The following is a 20,017-nucleotide window of genomic DNA, read 5'->3' on the forward strand; positions in this document are numbered from 1 at the left end:
TCAAAACACAGGGTTAACAGTCTGTTGTAATTTACTTAGAGCCAAGGTGGCGCAGTGGTTAAATGCAGCACTGCAGGCTACTGCTAGATCAGCAGGTCAGCAGTTCAAATCTCACCGGCTCAGGGTTGACTCAGCCTTCCATCCTTCCGAGGTGGGTAAAATGAGGACCCAGATTGTTGGGGGCAATATGCTGACTCTCTGTAAACCGCTTAGAGAGGCCTGAAAGGCCCATGAAGCGGTATATAAGTCTACTGCTATTGCTACTTGTAGAAAATCTACTTTCCTATTTCTGATTTATTTATTATTTATTTGCTATTTATATACATTAAGATTATATATAAATATTATATTTATATATTATTTACTATTAGATATATTATACATATTATTATATTATATTTATATAATATATAGTATAGATTTACTATTTGCTATTTATTATTTATCTGTATGTATGTATGTATGTATGTATGTATGTATGTATGTATGTATGTATGTATGTATGTATGTATGTATGTCGACTGGCAACCACGCGGAGGAGAGCCTTCTCGGTGGCAGCTCCGACCCTATGGAACGATCTCCCCGTGGAGATTCGTACCCTCACCACCCTCCAGGCCTTCCGCACAGCCCTTAAAATCTGGCTATCCCATCAGGCCTGGGGTTAAAGACCGTAACCCACCCGAATTGTATGAATGTTGTGCTTTTAATGATGTACTGTCTTATGTGTTAATTTGTTTGTTTTCCCCTCCTTTCAAATTGTAAGCCGCCCTGAGTCCCCCCAGGGAAAAGGGCGGCATATAAATAAACTACTCATACTCATACTCATACTCATACTCATGTATGTATGTATGTATGCATGCATGTATCCATCCATCCATCCATCCAAAATAAATCCAGGATGGGACACCCTCATTTGGTTCTTAAGAATGAAAACTTTCCTTAGGTTTTTAATTGGGAACTTTCCCAACAATGGCATCTCATTTCCAAAGCCTTTGTTGTAAAATACAGGCAGTCCTCAGAATTACAAAAAGCCCAAAACCTATGTCGTTAAGTGAGGAATTTGATAAGCGAGTTTTGCCCCATGTTATGATTTTTTGTTGTTGTTGACACATTTGTTAAGTGAATCACCGCAGTTGTAAATCTGGCTTCCCCGTTGGCTTCGCTTGCCAGAAGGTCGTAAAAGGGGATCGCATGACACTGTGACCGTCAGAAATGTGAATCAGTTGCCAAGCGGCTGAAATTTGATCATGTGACCGTGGAGAATGCTGCAATGGCCTTAAGTGTGAGAAATGGTCATAAGTCCCTTTATCTGGTGCCACTGTAACTTTGAACCGCCACTAAACAAACCGTTGTAAGTCGAGTTAAATCCTGTATCTCCGCAGCAGCTTATAAATTTTGGAACTGTTTTGCAAAGTGGGGTGGTGTTATTGTTGTAATAAGACTTATTAGTGTTCAAGTGGGGGGGATAATATACATGTTGTCTTTTTTTAATTCACATTTTTAATGTTTTTGTCTAGTTCCATTTTGTATCTGTTATTTTTTTTTCCTTTTGCGTTTCAATCTTTTGAATGAAATAAAATAAAAATGCCAATTTAGAATAGAATAGCAAGAGTTGGAAGGGACCTTGGAGGTCTTCTAGTCCAACCCTCTGCCTAGGTAGGAAACCCTATACCGTTTCAGACAAATTGTTATCCAACATCTTAAAGACTTCCAGTGTTGGGGCATTCACAACTTCTGGAGGCAACTTCTGTTCCACTGATGAATTGTTCTAACTGTCAGGAAATTTCTCCTTAGTTCTAAGTTGCTTCTCTCCTTGATTAGTTTCCACCCATTGCTTCTTGTCCTACCCTCAGGTGCTTTGGAGAATAGCTTGACTCCCTCTTCTTTGTGGCAACCCCTGAGATATTGGAACTCTTCTATCATGTCTCCCCTTGTCCTTTTCATTAAACTAGACCTACCCAGTTCCTGCAACCATTCTTCATATGTTTTAGCCTCCGGTCCCCTATCTGAATTTATCTGAAAAACGACTCACACGCTGCCGCTTTGGAAGACTGTAGCTGTATCTAGTGTAACATTCCTTTTATCTGGCACTCCATTAACTTAGCAGCCATTTAGTCCACGATTATGAATTGGGTGGCACCGTCCGGGGCCGTAGTGCCAGCGTATCACTGCAAGCCATATGAATGCCTGCTGTGGCATATTTATTTTCTGATGATTGATAATGGGATTATTTCTCCTCCTGTGCGCGAATCAGAGTGACAGTTCCTTCCACGGAGGCGGAAAGACAATGGATGCGGCAATTCCGACTTATCAAACCTCGCCAGGCAGGGTAAACCTCCTCGATCTATAAATGCATTATCATCAATTGTGCTACATTCCCATTTTTATTTTATTTTTTGTCGGCTAGAGTTGTGTGTCGAGATGGACCATGCGGTGTCTCGTGGGAGGGATACACGGCAAACCCCCCTATTCAGCTGGTTTTCGACTGGAAATAATAAAAAGATCTGAATTACAAGGGCAGGGACGAAATTACTTATTAATGTTTTTGAAGAACATTAGCCTACCGAGGCAGAACTGAACCGCAGTTACGTCGCTAGGCCTGGTGATGGAGGAGATTAAGGAACAATGCCGTTCGAGACAAAAATCACAAAACCGCATCTCGCTTATTTTGGCCGTGTCGTGCGAGGAAATTCGCTGGAGAGAGCAATCACGCTTGGAAGAATAAAGGAGGATGTTTGTGGCTCATGGTTGAGCCGAGATGTGCTTGGTGATCTCTGAGCTTGTTTGTTTACTGGCAGGCGTTTCGTTACCCAGCTAGGTAACGTCGTCAGTGCTAGAAGCGGGTTGGGATTGTGGAGAGGAGGACGACGACTGTGGGGCCCTTCTGAGCTTGCTTGTGTTCTTCCAGACGTTTCCTTACCAAACTAGTTAGCATCATCAGTGCTACATAGTAGATAGTAGAGATAGATAAGTGATGGATAAATGATACATAGGTAAGATGGATGGATAGATGGATAGATAGATATAGAGGCAATAAAGGAGAATATTTCTAGCTCAGAATTAAAATGAGGGCCCCTTGGTGCTCTCTGAGCTTGATTGTGTTCTTGCAGACGTTTCATTACCAAACTAGGTAACATCATCAGTGGTAGAAGGGAGTAGGGTGTGGAAAGGAGGAGGAGGAGGAGGGGGGGAGGAGGAGGAGGAGGAGGAGGAGGAAGACTGTGGGGTCCTGCTCTCTGAGTTTGCTTGTTTTTCTTGCAGACATTTCATTACCCAACTAGGTAACATCATCAGTGCTAGAAGGGAGTAGGATTTATGGAGAAGAGGGGGAGGGGGAGGAGGAGGGAGGGAGGAGGAGGAAGAGGAGGAGGAAGACTGTGCGGTCCTTGGTGCTCTCTGAGCTTGCTTGTTTTTCTTGCAGACATTTCATTACCCAACTAGGCAACATCATCAGTGCTAGAAGGGAGTAGGATTTATGGAGAAGAGGGGGAGGGGGAGGAGGAGGGAGGGAGGAGGAGGAAGAGGAGGAGGAGGAGGAAGACTGTGCGGTCCTTGGTGCTCTCTGAGCTTGCTTGTTTTTCTTGCAGACATTTCATTACCCAACTAGGCAACATCATCAGTGCTAGAAGGGAGTAGGATTTATGGAGAAGAGGGGGAGGGGGAGGAGGAGGGAGGGGGAGGAGGAGGAGGAGGAAGACTGTGCGGTCCTTGGTGCTCTCTGAGTTTGCTTGTTTTTCTTGCAGACATTTCATTACCCAACTAGGTAACATCATCAGTGCTAGAAGGGAGTAGGGTTTATGGACAAGAGGAGGAGGGGGAGGAGGAAGACTGTGGAGTCCTGCTCTCATAAGTTTGCTTGTTTTTCTTGCAAATATTTCATTACCAAACTAGGTAACATCATCAGTGCTACATAGTAGATAGTAGAGATAGATGTGATGGATAAATGATACATAGGTAGGTAGGTAGGTAGGTAGGTAGGTAGGTAGGTAGGTAGGTAGGTAGGTAGGTAGGTAGGATGGATGGATGGATAGATAAGATAGATGGATGGATGGATGGATGGATGGATGGATAGATAGATAGATAGATAGATAGATAGATAGATAGATAGATAGATAGATAGATAGATAAAGATAGATAAGATAGATATGTCCGAGAGACCGCCTCCTGCTGCATACCTCCCAACGGCCGATAAGAACTCACAGGCTAGGCCTCCTCTGGGTGCCGTCGACCGGACAATGCCGGCTGGCGACCACTCGGGGGAGAGCCTTCTCTGTAGCTGCTCCGGCTCTGTGGAATGATCTGCCCCCAGAGATCCGGACCCTCCCCACTCTCGCGGCCTTCGAAAAAGCCACCAAAACCTGGCTGTTCCGGCAGGCCTGGGGCTGTTGATCTATAAATTAGGTCCAGCCCCCAGCTAAGCCGAATGTATGTTGTGTCTTTTAAACTATTTTTCATTTTTTATTCCCTATTTGTTATTTTTATTTTATCTCGTATTTGTAAGCCGCCCGGAGTCCTACGGGATTGGGCGGCGTATATAAGCTCATTAAATTACGAATTAATTACGAATTAGATTAGATTAGATTAGATAGATAGATAGATGATAGACAGACAGACAGACAGACAGACAGAGGCAATAAAGGAGAATATTTCTAGCTCAGAATTAAAACGGGAGGCCCTTGGTTCTCTGAGCTTGCTTGTTTTCCTGCAGAGGTTTCATTACATCCAAATACATCCAACGCGAGGAAGCTTAAGTTCAGAGAATTCGGGTCCCTCTTGAATTGATCCTGTTGCTAGGAAGGTGCGTTTTTTTGTTTTGTTTTGTTTAAATCAAGCATTGAGTTGGAATCCTTTTTTTTTTCCTTGTAAATTAAACGCATTATTCCATTCCGCTGGAAAGATGGGACAGCCCTTGACCTTCTCCCGTGCGCCATCCTTTTAAATATCTGAAGAGCACTATCCACGTTCTCCAACAACACTTAAGAGTTCCTTCAATCGGCGGGCAGGAAAAGCACGTTGCGTTGCTGTTCATCTTGCTGGGGTATGGCTGAACCTGACAGTGATTTGGAGGGGTTGTGTTGAGACCTAGGCTTCTCCAAAAAGCACAAGGCAGATTCCCGGTCCCGACAAAACCACTTTTATGAAAAGAATGTGGATTCCTCTCCTTCGCATCCAGCAAAGGCCTGGCAAACAGTCTTTCAAAGGCGTATTTATGACCACAGACCTTATCTATCTTGGAAAGCTGCCATGTCAATATTTCCCAAATGAGGTGCTGTGCAAGGAAAGGCTGGGCACAGAGTCTCTGGGATTCACGGACAGATCTTCACACTCCTGAAACGAAGTAACGAACGAATTGTTTCCTCCAACAGCCCACTCCCCTTTCGCTGTTTAAGTCCCTAGGGGAGGGGGCCATTCACCGTCCACCTGTGGCTTTACGCTCAAGTCGGCCCTGATTTTGTTAGCTGTTCTTTTCTTCTGGCAGCTCTGCGCATGCGCACACTGGGAACAGGCTCCAGCTGGAGCTAGTGAGTCCATTTTCACTAACAAGAGCGCTCGGGCCACCACGAGGTGCTGCCCGATACGAGTGACATTGAGCTGGCCATGCCCCCCCCTGAGGTCAAACACAAACATGGTGCGGCCTTCAATGAAATCACGTTTGACACCCCTGAGTTGACAACTGCCGTGATTCACTTAACAAAGGAGGCACGAAAAGTCCTGAAATGGGGCAAAACTCACTTAACAACTGCCTTGCTTGGCCCAAGAACTTTTGAGGCTCCATTATGATCGTACGTTGAGGATTTACAGGTTAAACGTTGAATAACTTAAGGAAGGCACCTTGAAGATGATTGCTTCAAGTTAAACAGGCATCATTTTCATTGAGTTAAGGACCGATATTTTTAATGGTAACCATTATTCTTTTGATTCTGTCGCCTTCCAGAAGTCTGTTTGATACGTTACTGTGGGTATATAATAAAAACAAAAATATGAGAACTTAAAATATGAAGAGACTCTATTGGTGCTATAACTTTATTGCCAAGTTGTCACGGATTTAATTAAGTCTGGAGAATGAGCGATCGCATGTCATTTTATATATAACTGGATGCCTTCATTTTAGGGATAAGTCTCCGTAGTAGGAGGTTCTTTAGCTCCACTGCACCACCGGCTAAGTTCCTTCAAAGAATGCAAATACTGATATACGTTAGTAGGAAGAGAACAAGCGAAACCAGTTGTAAGAAAAAAACAAACACGCAAACATGTTTATTACCTGTTCAGGTAAACGGATAATTTAGGCATTCATCACTGGAAGATTAATCTATCATCTGTCTGCGTCTACAGTATCCCATTATTATCTATATCATTACCTGTTTCTATCATGTCTATAGTATTCCATTTATATCATTCTATCTATCTATCTATCTATCTATCTATCTATCTATCTATCTATCTATCTATCTATCTATCTATCTATCTATCTATCTATCTATCTATCTATCATATCTATCCTCTATCATCTCTATCTATCTATCCTTTATCTATCTATCTATCTATCTATCTATCTATCTATCTATCTATCTATCTATCATATCTATCCTCTATCATCTCTATCTATCTATCCTTTATCTATCTATCTATCTATCTATCTATCTATCTATCTATCTATCTATCTATCTATCTATCTATCTATCATCTTTCTATCATATTTATCTATCCTCTATCATATCTATCTATCATATCTATATATCTATCTATCTATCTATCTATCTATCCTATCTATCATCTATCAATCAATCAATCAATCAATTTACCTATCATCTATCTATCTACATCTATCTTCTATCTATCTATCTATCTATCTATCTATCTATCTATCTATCTATCTATCTATCTATCTATATCTCTCTCTATCTATCTATCTATCATCTATCTATCATATCTATCCTCTATCATCTCTATCTATCCTCTATCTATCTATCTATCTATCTATCTATCTATCTATCTATCTATTTATCATCTTTCTATCATATCTATCTATCCTCTATCATATCTATCTATCTATCTATCTATCTATCTATCTATCTATCTATCATCTATCTATCCTATCTATCATCTATCAATCTATTTATCTACCTACCTACCTATCATCTCTATCTACATCTACCTTCTATCTATCTATCTATCTATCTATCTATCTATCTATCTATCTATCTATCTATCTATCTATCATCTATCTATCATCTTTCTATAATATCTATCTATCCTCTATCATATCTATCTATCTATCTATCTATCTATCTATCTATCTATCTCTATCTATCTATCTATCTATCTATCTATCTATCTATCTATCTATCTATCTATCTATCTATCATCTATCTATCTATCTACATCCGTCTGTCCATGTCTCTATCAGTCTGTCCACCTCTCCACCCACTCCCATCCATGTATCTATGTATCCATCCATCCATCCATCCATCCATCCATCCATCCATCCATCCATCCATCCATCCATCCAATACATATAGATATACATGAAAGGACTGGTTTTAATACTGCTTTTCATTTTCATTGTATTGTTTTCTATTTATTAACATTGTTTTAAGACAACTTAAAGTGTTAAAATAAGTAGAAGCAGAGTATAATTTTAAAATCTAAAATATAGGCGTCAAGTTTTCTGCTCAGCTAACTGATGTCCCTTCCTACGTCTTTCCCTTTTGGGAATTTGTGGGCCAATGTCTGCGATACTTACAAATAATGAATTAGGATTCCCATCAGTTATAAAATTATTCCTGTTTACACCCTGTATGCATTTAAAAAAAGCAAGATATTCTTAGTTTAGCTGAATTCAAGTCTGAAACAGCAGTTAACTGAAAATTACAACTCACTTGAGAGCACCGGACTGATTAATCACATTTTGTTAGGAATTAAACTCAGCAGTGTGGCAAAATGTTCAATCACCAAATAATTCATAGTTTCTTTATTCTAAAATGAAGAGTTCTTTGGCATTCAGGTATCATGCCAGCAATTTCTCATGTGACAAAAATGCTTGTAACTAAATGGTTTAGTTCACCTTTACTGTGTTTCTACATAGAGCAGGAATTTTATTATCTATATATATATTCTCTGTATAGCCTCATACTTGCTCACTGATATTCTACACCAGGTATTAGAGTGGATGCCTGCCAAGTTCAGAATCAGAGAGTTGGAAAGGACCTTGGAGGTCTTCTAGTCCAACCCCCTGCTCAGGCAGGAGACCTTATACCATTTCAGACAAATGGCTGTCCAGCCTCTTCTTAAAAACCTCCAGTGACGGAGTAGTCACAGGTTCTAAAGCCATTCCGCCGATTAATTGTTCTGTTTAGAAATTTCCTCTTAGATTTAGGTTGGATCTCTCCAAAGATGGGCTGCACTTACTTTAACAATGGGTGTAAGGCCTATTTGGATGCTATTTGAAACCCTGACCATGGGTTTGCTGGTTGTGAGCGCACGCACCCACCCATCTACATCTATCCACTCCACCCACCCACCATCTATCTATCCATCCATCCACTCATCCATCTATATCTATTCATGAAATAGGTGAAATAGGTGGGGGGAGGCTGTTTTCACCCTCCCCAGGCTCCTAGAAAGCCTCTGGAGCCTGGGAAGGGCGAAAAAACGGGTCATCACACGCCCAAAGCAGGGAGAGGACAGGAGTCGCACGCGCACAACCCCCTGCACTCCCGTGACCCGACAAATGCGCGCCTGACAAATGCGTGCCGACAAAACCGTCGCGACAAAACGGCGATGTTGAAAGTGGGCCCACAAAACCGCGCCCACAAAACCACGCCCACAAAAGCACGATTAGGGTTTTTAGGTTAGGATTAGGGTTAGGGTTGTTGACGTTGTTACCATTGTTTTCATGTTGTTTTCGATGGCGTGCTTTTGTCAGCGTGCATTTGTTGACGCGCTTTAGTGGGCGCGCTTTCAACGTCGCTGTTTTGTTACGGCGGTTTTGTCGGCGCGCATTTGTTGGGCGCGCATTTGTCGGTGAACCCTGCACTCCCCCTTCCCCACTTTTGGCACGCGATGGGGAGAAGGTTAGCCATCACTGCACAAGGCGTTTCGTGAAAAATTAAAGAGCAGATAAAATCCTCTTTTTTTTTTTCCGGGGAGAAGCAGTGATGGTCAGTAGGCTAAGATCTAGAAAGGAAAGGAAAGCAAAGACCAAGTTGACTGTGTATTTATTGTATGAGGTACAATGGCGCCTTGAGGTCAGGACTGCTGTGGCAGACAAATGCAACACCTCCCATGGAGAGGAAGTGAAAAGGCTGGGCGTGGAAGCCTGCCGCCGGGTTCAAAGCGCAGGGGACTACGGCACAAAACAACATCTTTGTCAAATGGCTTTCAGGCAATCTTCGTGCTGGAATAAAATAATTAAGAGGGGAACAGATTGCGCGTGGTCCCTGCTGTTTGTAATTAACACCCCATACGCCAGGGTGTATCAGGGTGTAAAGCCTTCCCTGAACAGATCCGCCCAGACCAACTCCAGTGTTTTCATCATATTCCACGCTGGGCCAGCACCTGGCTTTGGACAAATCCAAGAGAAAACCCACGTCTTTCCTTCCTGGAGGGCGAAAGGATGGGGGTGCAGCAACGGGGGCGCACCTCAGCCGATGTCGCTGCGCTTGTGGGATCTTCACAAAAAGTCATATAAATACTTGGTGATGTCGAAGTTCACGGTCCTGAAAACATCAATGCAATAGATCAGTTTAATCAAATCCTTTCGTATGGCAAATAACAGAACAACAGGGTTGGAAGGGACCTTGGGAAGCCTTCTAGCCAACCCCTTGCTCAAGCAGGAGAGCCTAAACCAGGGCTGTCAAACTTGGCCGCATGTGCCACGCGCTAGCCAGACCCACGCCTGCTTTCGTGAAGGGGGGGGGGAAGCCCCCGATATGTCATGTGATGACGCCATGATGATGCAAGTTTGACACCCCGGCCCTCTACCATTTCAGACAAGTGGCTGTCCATTTTCTTCTTAAAAACCTCCAGTGATGGAGGTCCCACAACTTCCGAAGGCAAGTTGTTCCACTGATTAATTATCCTCACTGTCAAGAAATTTCTCCTTAGTTCTAGATTGCTTCTCTCCTTGATTAGTTTCCATTGTTTCTCGCCTTGCCTTCTGGAGCTTTGGAAAATAGGTTGATCTTTTTTGTGGCAGCCTCTTCAATATTGAGATATTGCTATTCTGTCCTTCTTGTCACTGGACTAGACGTACCCAACTCCTGTAACTGTTCTTCATATGTTTTAGCCTCCTAATCATCTTCGCTGCTCCTCTCTGCAATCTTTCCAGAGTCTCAATGTCTTTTTTAAAAACATGTTGACCTGAACTACCCTGCTCTCCCCTGAAAATAAGACCCCACTGGAAAATAATCCCTAGCGTGATTTTTTCAGGGTGCTCGTAATATAAGACCTACCCCAGAAATAAGCCCTCGTTAAGATCGTCGCCCAGATAAGATGCATTTAGTTCTGTATTTCCCTGAAAATAAGACCTAAACAAAAAATAAGCCCTAATGCATCTTTTGAAGCAAAAAATAATATAAGAGCTGGTCTTATCTTTGGAGGCACACGGTAGATGCAATAATATCTAAATATGATGTTACAAAGGCTTCATAAAACGCTATTAGTATTTCACATGATCTTGATTATAACACATAACACAGGGCTCCTGTGAATAATCTGAACTGAACGAGTTAAAAGCATAATTAAACTAATTTTGATTGAGTTCCAAGTATTAAAAGATTGAAACGTTCACATACAGAGAACTTTTGGTGGACACCTCAATGCACTTGTGAAATGGTGCCCCTCACTAGGTCTGTCTATGCATTATTTTTAGATAAGTTAATACTTCTTGAATTCAAGGGACTGCTTGTTCGTAGGAGTAAAATTTTGACTGGCAAATAAAATGCATTTCTTTCTTGGAAAAATGAAACGAAACGAATGAAATCCTCGTTCCTAACCTTTAAATCCAGATTGATTCTCTCTTTATCTTTCTCCCCCGCTTTGCAGTCGCAAGGAACATGTCTGGCAATATATCACCAGAACATAGGGAACACTGTACACATAGTCCTCAACTTGCAACAGTTCATTTACTGACCATTCAAAGTTACAATGGCTCTGAAAAAAGTGATTTTATAACCAGGGGTGAAATCCAGCAAGTTCTGGAGAACGGGTAGCAGAAATTGTGAGTAGTGCAGAGAACTGGTAAATGCCACCTCTGGCTGGCCCCAAAGTGGGGTGGGAATGGAGATTTTGCAGTATCCTTCCCCTGCCACGCCCACCAAGCCACGCCCACAGAACTGGAAGTTTAAAAAAAATGAATTTCACCACTGCTTATAACTGTTGTTTACATAGCATCCCCATGATCACGTGATCAAAGTTCAGAGGCTTATCAGATGAATTTATATGTTGTATAAAAATATACGTACATTTTCTATTTCAATGTTCGTATTTTTTTAATAAAATTTTTATTTTTTGAATAAACACAAACACCTTAAAGTCATCTTCCATTACAGATTGTAGAAAGTGTGTCAATTGGTTACAAAGAACTTTCGTGCATCCCTTCCACAGTCATCACCTATGATTCATATCAAATTGTATATTTTGCATCACATATATTTATATATATTGCTATCATCATACCTCATCCTTCGTATGACTAGAGTTGTTTTAACGTCCCTTTATAACAAACATTCCAAAATTTAAAACAAAACCACATAATGGCATTCCCTTATCTATTTTCAATATCACCCAGCCACATTATACCTTTCTAACACATTCAAAATAAAAATTAATTATGTTTAATAACAAAAATTTTTAGACCACTTTTCTTAATCATTGTTTACAATTTATATCCAATTTCCCTTTTATCATGTCAGTACAAATTATGACATTGTTATCATTATCAATCATTTATTTAACAATAGTTTGACTAAGTTTAACTTATTTAATGTTCGTTTGTTTTAAATTGCAGGTCGACAAAGAAATTGGATGGAGCTGAAATGCTGAGAAAAATTTAACAGGCTTTAACAGGGTTTGTCCTTATAAAATAGTATTTCAGGTACAGGATGCCTTCATCTAATTTAAGCAGTCATATTTATACAGGTTTTGACTACATTTCTTTTTCTTTTTCCCTATGAATTCGAAAGTTAAATTGCTTTGTTCTTAATTTAACAACATTTTTCTCCCAAAAAAAACCCCTTTTGGTAGAATGTAATTTGGAAATATTTCAGACACGACAGAGTTTGATTTTGTAATTCGTCTTCTCTGTTTGAAAAAGATGATAGGAATGCAAATCCAAGAAGATGTGCCAAGTTTATTATTTTAGCTTACTGAGTGACAGATGTGCTAATATGTATGTACCATTATGAGTGGGAGGGAAGGAGGGGAGGAAGGAAGGAAGAAAAGGAAGGAGGGAGAAAAGGAGGGAAAGGAAAGAAGAGGGAGAGAGGAAGGGATGAAGGAAAGAAGAAAAGGAAGGAGGGAGGGAGGGAGGGAAAGGAAAGAAGAGGGAGGGAGGGAGGGAAGGGATGAAGGAAGGGAGAAAAGGAAGGAGGGAGGAAGGAAGGGAAGGGAAAGAAGAGGGAGGGAGGGATGAAAGAAAGACGAAAAAGAAGGAGGGAGGGAGGGAAAGAAAAGAAGAGGGAGGGAGGGAAGGGATGAAGGAAGGGAGAAAAGGAAGGAGGGAGGAAGGGAATGGAAAGAAGAGGGAGGGAGGGATGAAGGAAAGAAGAAAAGGAAGGAGGGAGGGAGGGAAAGGAAAGAAGAGGGAGGGAGGGAAGGGATGAAGGAAGGGAGAAAAGGAAGGAGGGAGGAAGGAAGGAAAGGAAGGGAAAGAAGAGGGAGGGAGGGAAGGGATGAAGGAAAGAAGAAAAGGAAGGAGGGAGGGAGGGAAAGGAAAGAAGAGGGAGGGAGGGGGGGAAGGGAATGGAAAGAAGAGGGAGGGAGTGAAGGGAGAGGAGAAAGGAAGAAAGGAAAGGAAGGTGGGAGGAAGGAAGGAAGGGAAGAGGGAGGAAGGAAGGGAAGGGAAAGAAGAGGGAGGGAGAAAGGGAATGGAAAGAAGAGGGAGGGAGGGAAGGGAGGGGAGAAAGGAAGAAAGGAAAGGAAGGCAGGAAGGAAGGGAAGGAAGAGGGAAGGAGGGGATAAAGGAAGGAAGAAAAGGAGGAAGGGAAGGTGGAAGGAAGGAAGGAGGAAGAAGAAGAAGAGGAAGCATTCCTGTTGATGTATAACATATTCAGAAGCATATTGAGAATGATGCCTAATTTTCTAGTTGCGCTGGTTTTCAGATTCAAAAATTTACCCTCAATTTAAGCCAAATAATAATTTTAGCTCCAGATAAAAAGGAATATTTTTTTTTAAAGCTAGTAAACACAGCTCGCTGTTTGGAGATGCAAAACAGCAATCGTGTTTGCTATTGAACATTCTGGTCCCCTTCCAAACCACCTGTTCTAGCTTTATGTTACGGCATGGTTCTCCTTTCATCTGCATCAATTTGCAATCTGCATCCTTCCATTCTTAGCAGCGGTTCACGCCTGCCTTTTGACGGAACTTAAACAATCCAAGAACACTTTGATGGTATTTTTGTATTTTGCCAGGAAAAAAAGAGGGATGCCTTTAGAAGAGTAAAAGATTCCTCCCCACCCCCTTTTTCTGAAATTAATATTGATCTTTCAGTATTCACATTCCATGCCGAGGTTGTATGTATGTATGTATGTATGTATGTATGTATGTATGTATGTATAAAGGAAACCTCGGCATGGAATGTGAATACTGAAAGATCAATATTAATTTCAGAAAAAGGGGGTGGGAAGGAATATATACATATATATATATATATACATACATATATATATACATATATATACATATATATACATATATATACACATATATACACACACATACATACACACACACACACACACACACACACACACACACAAACACATATAAAGGAAGAAACCCAAGAACAAAAGGTGTTTTTTTTTTAGAAGTATATATTGCCAAAAAAAAAAAAAAAGCAAGAAATTGTAATTTTAACGATTACTGTATTTTTGGGGATATAAGACGCACCTTTTTCCCCTCAAAAAAGAGGGTGAAAATCTGGGTGCGTCTTATACACTGAATACAGCATTTTTTGGCCTCCCGAAACCCCGCCCCCTTTGCAAAAATGGCCGTGCATAGCCTTTAGGAGGCTTCCAGAATGCTCCTGGGGGCTGGCGAGGGCAGAAATGAGCGAAAAACAGGTCGTTTTTTCGCTTGTTTTTGCTCTCCCCCAGCCCCCAGAAGCATTCTTCAAGCCTCCTAAATGCTATGCATGCCCCCCCCCTTTTTTAAAAACAAAAAACAGGCCTGTTTTCGCAAAAAAAGGACCGTTTTTGGGAGGTCTGCAGAGTGCAAAAACTTTTTTTTAAATTTGCCTCTTCAAAATCTTGGTGCGTCTTATACCTCGGTGCGTCTTATACTCCAAAAAAAGACGGTAAATGAATGGTCTCTGCTTTTCAAGGCCATCCGTTCCAGTTTTGATATCGTTGTTAAGATCACATTTTAAAAAACAATTCATGCCTGTGAAATTATACAAAGCAGGAAAGCTTCCAATATGTTTCAGCCTGAAGTGACAGTTAGGAAGTTTATTCGGTTAGGGCATTATTCATAAAACCCGAATGCCAAAACATGGGGAAAGATGTAAGCCCTAGATCAGTGTTTCTCAACCTTGGCAACTTGAAGATGTCCGGACTTCAACTCCCAGAATTCCCCAGCCAGCGAATGCTGGCTGGGGAATTCTGGGAGTTGAAGTCCGGACATCTTCAAGTTGCCAAGGTTGAGAAACACTGCCCTAGATTAAAGAGGTGTAACATTGTTTCCTTGACAGGTATTAGATTGTCCTAATGCATTTTTTGTAATCTAAAACATTTCATTTTCTACGAAAAAAATTTGATCACTTTTTCAGAAGATGAGTGGCAAGAATTGCAAAATATCGTTAAGGCAGATGTTACCGACTCGCTGTTCATTAAAGCAGCCACATTTTTTTCAAGCTTTCATACGAGCTTCATCAAAGGTATAAGAGCTAACTCATTTCATTTTCATTTTTTCATTTTAATTTATTTGTATGCCGCCCTTTTCCCTAAGGGGACTCAGGGCGGCTCACAACCCAAAGGGAGGGAAAAACAAACAAACTTACCAGTTGCAGTGATTCACTTAACAACTGTGGCAAGGAAGGTCGCAAAATGGGGGTAAAACTCACTTAACCCACCTAGGCTTCCCCAAGAGCATGAAGCAAACTCCTTGTCCTGACAAAAAACCCTTTTATTAATTGACTGTGAATTCTGCTCATTCACGTCCAGCAAAGTCTTTCAAGGGAGGATTTACAGTCACAGACCTTATCTGGCTTGGAGAGCTGCCAGGCCGATCTCTGCAGAACTTGACAAGGAATCTCAGAGAATCATGAATCAATTAAGTGAACTAACTGTCTCCTGAAAACTCCACTCCCCTTTCTCTCCTCTTTTATTTCCTCTGGGAGGGGCCATTTATTGTTCACCTGTGGCCTTACTCCCAAGTTGAGCCCTGTCCTTTAGCTGTTCCCTTCGTCTGGCAACTCTGCACATGTACACACTGGGAACAGGCTCCTGCTGTTCATCTGCCTCACTGATGTCTGACTCTGAAGGCAGCTGATAACTGGCATAGGGCTCTGGCCCCCTCTCTGCCTCTGACACAGAGCCCTCATCAGAGCCTTCCCCAGACAAGGGCCCAAGAGCCAAGGTGGCGCAGTGGTTAAAAGCAGCACTGCAGGCTACTGCTAGATCAGCAGGTCAGCAGTTCAAATCTCACCGGCTCAGGGTTGACTCAGCCTTCCATCCTTCCGAGGTGGGTAAAATGAGGACCCAGATTGTTGGGGGCAATATGCTGACTCTCTGTAAACCGCTTAGAGAGGCCTGAAAGGCCTATGAAGCGGTATATAAGTCTACTGCTATTGCTATTGCTATTGCAGACTCCAGGACTGGCCCACATTCCTCACCAACTTCCTCACTGTCCGAATCTGCTTTCAGCGCCACTGGCGGGCCACAACACTACTTAACAACAGGGTTCAATTCTGTTTCTGAGTTGCTTTAAAGGGTCAATTCTTGAGGTGAATGCTTTTCATTTTAGTTCACAAAGAAGATTCAAAAAAGGGGCATGGCTAAAATGATTTTTTTGTTTTGTTTTGTTTAAGTCTCTTTAGCACAATTTCTGAACCGTGTTCAAAGTGTGCACAATGGCATTGTGCATTCCTATAAAGATAGTTCTTAAGGGAAGATTTCACACACCAGCTGAAAAGCAGCACAATTTCTTAACTTGGGATTCTGCAAACGCTTGTATTGCCCGAGCTTCAAAACTGTCGACTCGGGAAAAGAGAGATGAAATCATGTTCTCCTGACTGTGAATGTTGGCGATGCCGGATCAGAGAAAGCCTGATCATCTCAACCTCAGCAAGATTTAAAGATTTGATTCGCTCTTTTTCCACTGAAAGGAAGCTCAAAGCAGCTACGAAAAGGCATATTAAAAAAAACAACACTGTAGGGAAGGGGGGGAAAAAAAGAACAAATCAAGTTCGCAAGTAAAGGCATAAATAACACTTCGACTATAAAGAAAGCATTAAAAAAAATATAGCAGGACACCTGCTGAAAGGCTAAATATTTACTGGAATAAGGAAATATTTGTCTACCAGGAGGAAAACAGTGAAGGAGGAGCAAACTTGGGCTCCCTTGGCAGGGAGTTTTAATCTCTGAGAATAGCAACTAAGAGAATAGCTCGGACTTTCCTACCAAATCTCTCAGAGACCCAGCCCTAAGATCTAAAAACTAAGTAGTCTTGAGGGCCACCAAACTCCTTCTAACAATATCCAGGTAGCCCTAGACTTACGACCACAATTGATCGCAGGCCAAGGACTGCCTGTATAAAATTTCTGTTTGCTAAGCGAGACGGTTGCTAAGTGAACTTCGCCCCATTACACAACCTTCCTTGCTGCATGCTGTGTGGCCTGTCGGCCACAGGCCCCTCCAACAGCCAAATCAGAGGAGGAGGAGGAGGAGTGGGAGTTAGGGTCAGCATCAAGACAACCTGAGAGTTCTGAGGGGGAAGAGGGAATAGAGCTGGCAGAGAGACAGAGGCCATCCGTCAGCCCTCAGATGGAGAATCAACAGCCCCCAGATCTGGAGGTGGCTGATGAGGAGGAGGAGCAGCTGGGTCCAGTGCCTGACGCGCAGACGTGCAGGAGGCAGAAGAGAGGAGAGCAGTGGAAATCTATGGGCCGGTCCTTGGGAAGGAAGAGCCACCACTGCAGGAGAAGCCCCACCCTAGCTCTGGGGATAAAAGGCAGGGGCGGAGATGAATAGATGTGACAGAGGAGAGGAGAGCAGTGGAAATCTATGGGCCGGTCCTTGGGATGGAAGAGCCACTGCAGCTAGTGAAGCCCCACCCTCGCTCTGGGGATAAAAGGCAGGGGGCGGAGATGGATGGATGTGGCAGAGGAGAGGAGAGCAGTGGAAATCTATGAGCCGGTCCTTGAGGTGGAAGAGCCACCGCTGCTAACGAAGCTCCACCCTAACTCTGGGGATAAAAGGCAGGGGTCGGAGATGAATAGATGTGGCAGACAACCATTCATCTCCTTGATGGACAGACTTGTTAGCCTGCAGTGAGGGAGACTTTTTGCCGGGGCTCCTGGGACTCCTAATAAAGGAATCATTGCTTCAACTGTTGTGTTTGGGGAGCTGGATCAGAACACCACAGTTGTTAAGCGAACAATGCAGTTGTTAAGTGAATCCGGCTTCCCAATTGACTCCCTTTGTCAGCAGGTTGCAAAAGAGGATCACGTTGCAACCATCATAAATATGAGTCAGTCGCCAAGCAATTTAATTTTGATCACATGGGCGTGGGGATGCTGCAATGGATGTAAGTGTGAAAAACAGTTGTAAGTCCCTTTTTTCAGGGCCACCATAACTTTGAACAGTCATTAAACGAACAAGAGGAATACCTGTGCTTTGTCTGCATTCGCTTTGCTGCAGTGGTGGGTCCTGGATCCCGTTCCAACCGGCGTCCACAGTGCGCACGTGCCTCTTAGCACCTCTGTGAGCCTCCGCGACACTCCAGCTGCTCAGCGAAGCATTCCGCAGGCGCTGTACGCGCCACGCACGTGCGTGGAAGCGCCGAAGACTTAAAAAACCAGTAAGGAGCTCATGCCGGCGGGCAGGACCTCCGGAGCACCATACCAGAACGGTATCCGGTGCTCCGGGCAGGCTCCGGTATGCCCGTACTGGGGCGTACCGCCTGCAATCCACCACTGCTTTGCTGATAACAGAATTCACTTCGTTGGGAACAGAAAGTCGTTTTCATTGGAGGAGGAAGAGAAGGCAAGTTGGACAGCTTTAAAAAGGATGCTCCATTAAGATCATAGAGGATTCTGGGTAGAATTTGAATAATGAAGGATTTGGCTGACAGCTAAATATACTGTAAAACCAAATGTGCAACATGGTCATAAGCGTGAAAAAAACAGTCATAAGTCATTTTTTTCAGTGCCGTTGTAACCGTGAATGGTCATTAAATAAATTGTTGTTAAGTCAAGGACTACATGTACAATATGAATACCTATATTTAGAGGTGTTTTTCAATGGGCCATTGAAAGAGTTGCAATAAGGGAATAACTTCGTTTCATTTTAAGTCTAGCTGTATCGTTTCGGACCTGTTGAAGTTTCAAAAGTTTTTGTTCAAAGCCAGTGTCACCATGGCCAAATCCAATATTGTCAGGAACAAATGAAGTGGACAATTCAAGTCTTAGCTGTATAGATGTACTCCTGGCCATTGCCAAAATAAAATAGGCTCAGGGCCAAAATTAAAAATATGAAAACGTTTATGTTTGTTATTGAGTCTTTCGTCTGCACTTCCGTAACTGTCTGGTTTGGTTCTGCAACCCAACAAGGCAGACACAGACTTCAGAGGATAATTAGAACTGCAGAAATAACAATGGCTGCCAACCTGCCTTCCATCGAGAACCTGCACACTGCACGAGTCAAAAAGAGGGCCGTGAAAATAACTACAGACCCTTCAACATTCTGGACATGAATTACTCCAATTCCTACCCTCAAAACTACGCTACAGAGCACTGCACACCAGAACAACTAAACACAAGGACAGTTTTTTTCTTGAACGCCATCGCTCTGCTAAACAAATAATTTTCTCAACACTGTCAAACTAGTCCTCTAAGTCTGCATTACTATTAATCTTCTTATCTTTCCTATCACCCATCTCCTCCCACTTATGACTGAATGACTGCAATTTTGATGCTTGTATCCTTATGATTTATATTGATTGTTTCCTAATACAATTTGATTGCTTATTTGTACCCTATGACTATCATTGTGTTGTAGCTTATGATTTGTGAGCAATGTATCTTTTCATTTATGTACACTGAGAGTATATGCACCAAAGACCAATTCCTTGTGTTCCTAATAACAATTGGCCAATAAAGAATTCAATTCAATTCCATTTCTATTCTATTCCATATTTTCTTTTATTTTCTATTCTATTCCGTTCCATTCTTTCTATTCTATTCTATTCCATATTTCCTATTCTATTCTATTCCATTCCATATTTTCTATTCTATTACATTTCTATTCCATTCCATTCCATATATTCTATTCTATTTCCATTCCATATTTTCTATTCTATTCTATTCCATTCCATTCCATATTTTCTATTCTATTCTATTCCATTCCATATTTTCTATTCTATTACATTTCTATTCCATTCCATGCCATTCCATATATTCTATTCTATTTCCATTCCATATTTTCTATTCTATTCTATTCTATTCCATTCCATTCCATATATTCTATTCTATTTCCATTCCATATTTTCTATTCTATTTCCATTCCATATTTTCTATTCTATTCTATTCTATTCTATTCCATTCCATATATTCTATTCTATTTCCATTCCATATTTTCTA

At 42.0% G+C, this 20,017-nt stretch overlaps 1 protein-coding gene across 1 annotated transcript in view; it reads right to left on the minus strand.

The window, feature by feature from the left end:
* Window positions 1–9,201: 9,201 nt before the first annotated feature.
* Window positions 9,202–20,017, minus strand: part of ORC5 (origin recognition complex subunit 5) — an 86,200-nt gene continuing 75,384 nt past the window's right edge. The window contains exon 15 of the mRNA XM_087722294.1: window positions 9,202–9,719. Coding sequence (XP_087578420.1) covers window positions 9,674–9,719 — 46 coding nt within the window. The 3' untranslated portion in view covers window positions 9,202–9,673. The remainder of the gene's footprint in view (window positions 9,720–20,017) is intronic.

This window comes from Thamnophis sirtalis, unplaced genomic scaffold (genome assembly GCF_051295495.1).
Source record: "Thamnophis sirtalis isolate CommonGarterSnake01/CBP01778 unplaced genomic scaffold, rThaSir2_p1.2 scaffold_9, whole genome shotgun sequence".
Lineage (NCBI taxonomy): Eukaryota > Metazoa > Chordata > Lepidosauria > Squamata > Natricidae > Thamnophis > Thamnophis sirtalis.